The 7,791-nt window shown below is 40.3% G+C and overlaps 1 protein-coding gene and 1 non-coding gene across 2 annotated transcripts in view; one reads left to right on the top strand and one right to left on the bottom strand.

Annotated features, from left to right (window-relative positions):
• Window positions 1-7,791, top strand: part of ST18 (ST18 C2H2C-type zinc finger transcription factor) — a 145,975-nt gene that overhangs the window by 118,023 nt on the left and 20,161 nt on the right. Inside the window, exon 17 of the mRNA XM_039254270.1 lies at window positions 1,161-1,276. Coding sequence (XP_039110201.1) covers window positions 1,161-1,276 — 116 coding nt within the window. The remainder of the gene's footprint in view (window positions 1-1,160; window positions 1,277-7,791) is intronic.
• Window positions 198-304, bottom strand: LOC120246649. Its single transcript, XR_005532098.1, has one exon. It is a non-coding gene; the product is annotated as a U6 spliceosomal RNA (small nuclear RNA).

Below are 7,791 nucleotides of genomic sequence, written 5' to 3'. Positions count from 1 at the left end.
TTTGTCCTTCTCTGCCTGACTTATTTCGCTCAGCATAACACCCTCAAGGTCCATCCATGTTGCTACACATGGCCAGATTTCATTGTTTCTCATTGCCATGTAGTATTCCATGGTATAGATAAACCACATCTTCTTGATCCATTCGTCTGTTGATGGACACTTAGGCTCTTTCCATGTTTTAGCTATTGTGGAGAGTGAAAAATATGGAACGCTTCACGAATTTGCGTGTCATCCTTGCGCAGGGGCCATGCTAATCTTCTCTGTATCGTTCCAATTTTAGTATATGTGCTGCCGAAGCGAGCACTAATCTGACTTTAATATTAAATCCAGGAAGTATTATCTTTACTGGATATAAGCTGAAGGATGAATGTAAGCTAATTATGTATTTAAGGAAAACCATCATTAGTTTCCTGTAAGATAATATATCAGTCGGTATATAAATCATTTGAAAGGATTAATAAATCTTCCTTATGAAATCAAGATCAGTGTTAAGCTTAAAAGAAGGCCACAAAAATTAGTGGTAATCTAGCAAGAAATTCCATCCAATGAGTAAAAGCATTACAAGATACTAAGCAAAAGAAGTAACTTAAAAAAAAATAGGAAATGATGTGAGAATAAAAGCAATTATCCATAAATCAAACCTAATGTCTACATATTGTAGACCAGTTATTACATATTTAAACAATTTAAATCTTACCTTTGTGTATATCATAGAGAACATTTTGTTAACCTAAATTTACTAATTCTTTTTTATTTAAAAATCTGTGGTTCACTTTGCAATATTTCTTTTGTTTTATCAATGACTACTGTGTACATAAAGAACAATTTCTATGTTCTCCAGGAAACATTCATTACGCCACAAAATCTAAAACATATTCATTAGATAGATCAAGAAATGCCTCTGTAGTTATATTTGCCAAAATGTCCTCATGAATTATAATTTTCTTTTCTTCACCAAGGAAAGAGGTCCATCATAATCAGGATATATTGTTACATGTATTATCTCATGAATTTTGAGTGCAAATCCTATAAGGAACTTCAATGAAGTCATTAAGCTAAAACTCAAATTCCACTCTGATGACTTCAAATACAGTTGTCTTTTCAGGGTTCCCTAATGCATTTTGTGCTTCTGTTTTTTGTTTTTGTTTTTGTTTTTCCAGAAAGACCCTGTGAGCTCTCTAGAAAATTTAGAGGAAAAAAAGTTTCCTGGAGAATCCTCCATACCAAGTCCTAAACCCAAGCTCCATGCAAGAGACCTCAAAAAAGAGCTTATTACGTAAGTCACCTTCCATGGCGTATTCTGTGAGATTCTGGAATTAGGAGACTCAAGGTCATAATTTTGAGTAATAATATCCTGGTTTATATCGCTGATTTGAGGAATGTTTTAGCACAATTTCAACCAGTCAATAATTAAATGTTCTATAGGTACCTAAAGTTATGCTTAGAACTAAGAGAATTACAAAAAACAAAGGATACATGACAAGATTTCATGCTAAGAAATGATTTAAGACAACAAAACCAATGTAAAACAATGGGAAATGTTTACAGGTTTTGTTCTGTTTGACTAACCAAAACCTTTCGTTGCTCATTGTTCCACTGAGTCATGCTTAACACAATGTCTCTATGGTACCATTGACTAGTCTCACAGCCTTAGACTAAGCTTTTTTTAACTCATTTGAACCTCCAGTTTCTTAAAGGTCAAACAGGGATGTCAATAGTCATCTCATGAAATTGTGAAAATCTAATGAAATAATCTATAAGAATATATAAAATGCCTAGTGGATAGAATATTTTCATTTTGTGATAATTATTACCCCCTGTGGCATACACTAGGATGGAGTATTCTAAGTAGGATTATTGCATTTTGTCCACTAAAGGCATACATATTTTTTAATGGGGAAGTACATTAATTCATGTTCCCATTGAAATTTATTTTGAGAAGTTTAATTAGAATTTAAACAATTATTACATTGAAATTTTTAAAATATTACATCTGTGTTTGAAGTACAGATGGCAGCCATTTTCTTTTTTATTTTACAATAAATACAAAGTGACTGTCCATAAATTAATGTTCCTTTCCATAACATAATTAACAGCATCATTATCACACAGATGATATGAAAACCTTACTACCCATAAGTCTAACCTCCCTCGCAGACTCATAGATATTCCTGGGAGGGAGAGCCAGGGGTGACTGGGTGGTTTAATCAGTTGACTCTCAATTTTGGCTCAGGTCATGATAATGGGATCAGGTCAGGGTCATGGGATCAAGCCCTACGTCAGGCTTCACTGAGTGTGGAGCCTGCTTAAGATTGTCTCCGTCTCTCTCTCCCTCTCCCCGTTTCCCCTGCTTGTGCTCTCTCTCTAAAAAAAAAAAAAAAAAGCAGAGTCAAACTTTTTCATTTTGGAGGGAATTTTTGTGTTTAATTTTGGGATTCTGTTAACAATCAATTAACATTTTCACAATGATAAGTATTGCGATACTATAAAGTCAGTTGTGATGATGGAGTGAAAGATCCAGAATCCATTCTTTTTTATTTTATTTTATTTTTAGTTTTCTAAGTTTATTTATTTAGTTTGAGAGAGAGCACAAGCAAGGGAAAGGGAGAGAGAGAGGGAGATAGAGAATCCCAAGCAGGCTGTGCATTGTTAGCATGGAGCCTCAGTCGGGGTTTGATCCCACAGACTGGGAGATCATGACCTGAGCCAAGATCAAGAGCTGGATGATTAACCAGCTGAGCCACCCAGGAGCCCCAGATCCAGAATCCATTCTTAAGAAGTCACATCTTTTTAGGGCTTCTTGGTTTTAGCTATTGTCTCTGTGCCAGTGGAATAATTGTTCATTTATTTAGTAATAATTAAAAAAATTTTTTTAATGTGTATTTATTTTTGAGAGAGAGAGAGAGTGTATGCGTGCATGAATGGGGGAGGGGCAGAGAGAAAGAGAGACACAGAATCCAGAGCAGGCTCCAGGCTCTGCGCTGTCAGCATAGAACCCGATGTGGGGCTTGAACTCCTCAACCGTGAGATCATGACCTGAGCTGAAGTCAGACACTTAACTGACTGAGCCACCCAGGTGACTCTTTTGTAACAAATTTTCGCATGCCTACTTTAGTATTAGGAGGCACACAGATGCTGGGAATATAGAGGCAAACCAACTCTGCTCTTCCAGAAAGTGCCTCCAGGGAAATGAACAGGGTATAGGGATAGAAAATGTTGCTTCTGGGTTGGATGAATGATTTGAAGAAATGTCTGTGTTTTGATCAGAAGTTCTTGATCTGACCCTACCGACCCCAGAAGATCTAAGACAGTGCTTCAACAAGGGTATGAACCTGTAACATTTAATGTAAATTATTACTTGGGTAAGGGAGTTAATGGTTTTCATCACCTTCTCAAAAGGTTCTGCGACTCCAGGACGTTGATGACAGTAAGTACTAGTTAAGACTGCAGTGGAGGCTGGGAGCAGGGACCTGGTTTGGGGGAACACAGGCCCTGAGCTGAGCCCCGAGGACTAGCTGGACCTGCAGAGAGGGAGTGTGAATGTATTCAAGCAGGACGGGGCCCTGAGAAGGGTACCCAGTTGCAGGTTTGCACTAGCAAGCCACGGCTGTTTAAGCAAAGAAGTGAGCTCATGGCATATACCTTACGAGGAACAGTTTACAGAATTATTCCAAGGCTGTGTGCTCTTGGGGAATGTGTCAGGAAGGTCACCTAAAACATTGATAGAGAGATTTAGACATGAGATCATGAGGCAGTGGCCCCTGGGAGATGATGCTAGAGAAAGTCTAGAAAGAAAGGGAAAAAGTGCTCATTACAGAACAGGAGGAACCCACCTGAGAGACGTGAAAAATAAAACCCCACAGAGAATACAGAAATGAGGCCGTTTAGAGACTCAGGAGGTTGACTATGGAAAATTATTGCCATGGGAGCAAAAAGCTAAGAAAATCCCAAGCTGGGCATTGGGTATTATTGACTTGCACCCTAAGTTCAAGGAGGTTAAGAAAATGCTGAGCAAATCTTGGGAAAATGGGTCTTACAATGTAGTGGAGGCAGAGAAGGGAGCATGAGATGGGGACATTCAGAGAAGTATGTGCGCAGGGACAGCCACCAAATGACTGCAGTGATAATAACTAAGATTGTAGACCTCTAGCAGCTCTCACACCCTGGTTTCATTAACCTTGGAGGTCAGCGACTATGCGTCGTTAGAATTTAGACTGTGATTCACACAAGTTCCTTATAGATAGGAGTTGGCTTGGACATTGTCAACTTAAAAACTTAAAAGCCGTCTCCTGACCTGCCTTTCACCTTAACCCCTGTCTCTTCTTTTACAGCCCAACTCCTCAAGAAAGTTGTCTCTATCGTGTGACTCAGTTTCTCTCCTGAATTTCTCTCAGACAGACTTTTGCTTTCATCATCTGCCCAAAACGTCCCTTAGTTCTCTGGGGCTCCCATCTGGGTGTGGTCTCTTGGTCCTCTTGACCCTACCTGACCCTACTTCAACAGAGCTGATCACTTCCTCCTCTGTCTTCTGCACCTGCTGGGGTACCACACCTGGGCACAGGTTCCCACCTCACCTGGCAGCCCTTCTCAGACTCCTGGGCAGCTTCCAAAGACAGAATGTCTCAGAGTTCAGTCCTGGAACCTCTTCTCTCCTCGGTCTACACTCAGTCTTTTGGGTGCAGGCTGGTGTTGGAGCCATATCTACTCCAAGGACTCCCAGGCTTATGTCACCTCCAGACCTATGTCCAAGGGTCCATGAGGAATGAGCTGTCCCCTCCCCGCAAGACCCCTGCCCCTCCCTCTCTACCAATCACCTCTTCTGCTTTTCCCCTAAGGCTCTCACAGACTCACTGTTGCTCTTCCCACCGCCACGGACCTCTGCAGGGATCTCCCTCGCTCTTCTCTCAAATGTCACTTGCCTGAGGGGTCTTCTTGGCTACTGTAGCCACCTCCCACCCCCAGACCCTTTTCCAGACTTCCTTTTGTCCCTCAGTATTTAACACACTCACATACTTCACTCACCTGTATCCTCTGTTGTTGGTCTCACTTGCTAGAGCAGAGGCCCCAGAAGGGCAGGGAGGTTCTTCTCTCATGGATTTCATTTCCTCCCACATCCACGTCATTGGTAAATAATATTTCCCACGCAGCCTCTTCTCTGCCAGCCACACAAACATGAATTGGGAGCAGGGAACACATCTCAAATGCTGCCGCAAGCCTTGCACGCAGAAAGTGTTCGATAAAATTATTCCTAGGGCAGCCTTGGTTTATCGTGTTGATGTGTGACTCATATTTCAATAACCTTAGATTACATTCTTTATGGGTTTCATAGCGAAACATTACTGGCTCAACTATCATGTTTTCTTATGAATTTAATATTAGTCACCTGGAGCCTGGTGGCTGGAACAGTGTGATGGACGTACTGAACACACTGAAGCTTCAATTTCACGGAACACTGTTCCTTCCCAGAGGTGACCTGGGGTCAGCCACATACTTTCTTCCTTGTGGGAGGAAATCTTCATATGGATTTAGTTTCTGCATCTTATTTTAAATATCTTCAAAAGTAGCAAATTTTCATCCTTTGAAGGCAGATTTTGGGAAATTGTGAGAGTCATTCCAGACTAAATGTGGTGTAAAAGATTGATAATTAACCTGCATTACCATTCTGAACAGAAAAATGAAGAGAGATTTTTTTGTAATGGGTACTTCTCCCTGGGACAAAGCAAACACGAAAGAGAAAGGGCTCTAAAAACATTGTGAACAGTTTTTGGACTCTGATCGTGAATTCCAAGGAAATTAACTCTGTAGAGACCTCCTGGTTGTTCCTCATTTTTCAGACACATGAGTGCTTCAGCCAGTGTTGTGGGTCTTTACGTAACTGCAGTAAGATGCTGGTTTTGTAAAAGTCGTATTACTCTCTAGTTTCATCCTTTTTAAAAATTATGTTCTGCTTTATGTTTCTAACAGATAAATGTACCTTAATTAATTACCAGACACTGCAAAATAAGATTTTTTTAAGTTTATTTATTTATTTTAAGAGAGAGAGAGCACACAGGTGGGAGAAGATCAGAGAGAGGGGGAGAGAAAGAGAATCCCAAGCAGGCTCCACACTGTCAGCACAGAGCCCCATGGGGGGCTCGAATTCACAAAGTGTGAGATCATGACCTGAGCCAAAATCAAGAGCTGGAGGCTTAACTGACTGAGCCACCCATGAGCCCCTAAATAGGATTATTTTTAATGTTTATTAATTTTTGAGAGAGAGCAGGTAAGAGAGTGGTGGAGGAGCAGAGAAAGAGGGAGAGAGAGAATCTCAGCAGACTCCCACTAGGCTTGGAGCCCGAGTGAGGCTGTATCTTACGACTAAGAGATCATGACCTGAGCCTAAATCAAGAGTTGGATACTTAACTGACTGAGCTACCCAGGCGCCCAGCAAAGTAGAATTTTTTAATGTTGATTAGAATAAATTTTCTTAGAGTTTGCAGGCCACTTACTAAGGAACTAGCTTGTTTCCTTTCTCTAAGGTTAATGCTTCCATTTGCAACCTTCCCAGAAGGTTTCACCCAACTAGTATAGGCACGTGTTATTGGATAAGATTTTTCATTGAAGATATGTTTTGTTGTTGCTGTTGTTTTGCTTTTTAAAATTTTAAATATTTATTTATTTTTGAAAGACAAAGAGAGCATAAGCGGGGGAGGAGCAGAGAGAAAGGGAGACATAGAATCCAAAGCAGGCTCTAGGCTCTGAGCTGTCAGCACAGAGCCTGACATGGGGCTCGAACCCACAAACCACAAGATCATGACCTGAGCCAAAGTTGGACACTTAACTGACTGAGCCACCCAGGCGTCCCTGAAGATTTATAATATAAGGCAGGCAGCTATCAGAATCTGAAACAAAAGTTTTTCCCACAACAGGGCCTTCTCCAATCCTCTCTTTATTCTTGGAGCCGTTTTCTACCACCAAACTTAAAAAAAGTAGTTAGCAGCTAATTAAATGCATCTTTTATTATTTTACTTCCTAAATAATTTATAGCTGATTGATTCAAAAATCACTGGCACTTCTTTGCCTCTCCTGGCAATATTAACAGGAGTAATTTGAAAATAGAAATAAAATAAAATAATAAAATAGACACAATGCTGTATTTGCATGCTAGGTGGCCTTGTATTTCAAAAGTGGGGATTACCACGCAATTACAATACATCTCTCATGCTCCAAATATTCCAGTTGCACGGTGTTCAGGAAAGATTTTTTCTCCTTTAGTGGGTGAATGGCCCTTGCAAGATAACTCAGCTCAAATGTTAACCATTGTTCTTTTTTTTCTTTACTTGTTTACATATATGGATAGCTTCTACTTTTCCTTTCTGATAACCCATCTAGGGAAAGCGATGGGGGAAGAGCTAGTCAATTCAGCTTAGATCAAGCCCTGAAAATCAAAATCTCCCTGAGAGATAGAAATGTACTAACTCTTATAGTTTCTTTAGATCACCTGAAGATGATTAGAAAGTAGCTCACAGGGGGGAAGAAAACTTAAAAGGCGATAGTTCAGAAAATCTTAGATATTGGCAATTTATCTCTCAATGTCCTTCAGAGAGGTGAACTCTGTATTCTACACATATGGGTAAGCCTTTGCATTAGGCAGCGTGTCAGAGAGAACCAGAAGCCTGAATGATGTAACTGATTTTTCCTCTGATTAACACTGCCACAAATAGTACTGAGTAGGCTGGGGTCAATCTGCTTACTCCAAATGAGTGACTTTTGAGCAGCATCAGAGGAAAATAAACGACTGAGAAACCAAGG

This window comes from Hyaena hyaena, unplaced genomic scaffold (genome assembly GCF_003009895.1).
Source record: "Hyaena hyaena isolate Hyena2069 unplaced genomic scaffold, ASM300989v1 scaffold_475, whole genome shotgun sequence".
NCBI lineage: Eukaryota > Metazoa > Chordata > Mammalia > Carnivora > Hyaenidae > Hyaena > Hyaena hyaena.
Note: the sequence above shows the minus strand (reverse complement) of the source record. Positions and strands in the feature narration are given on the sequence as shown.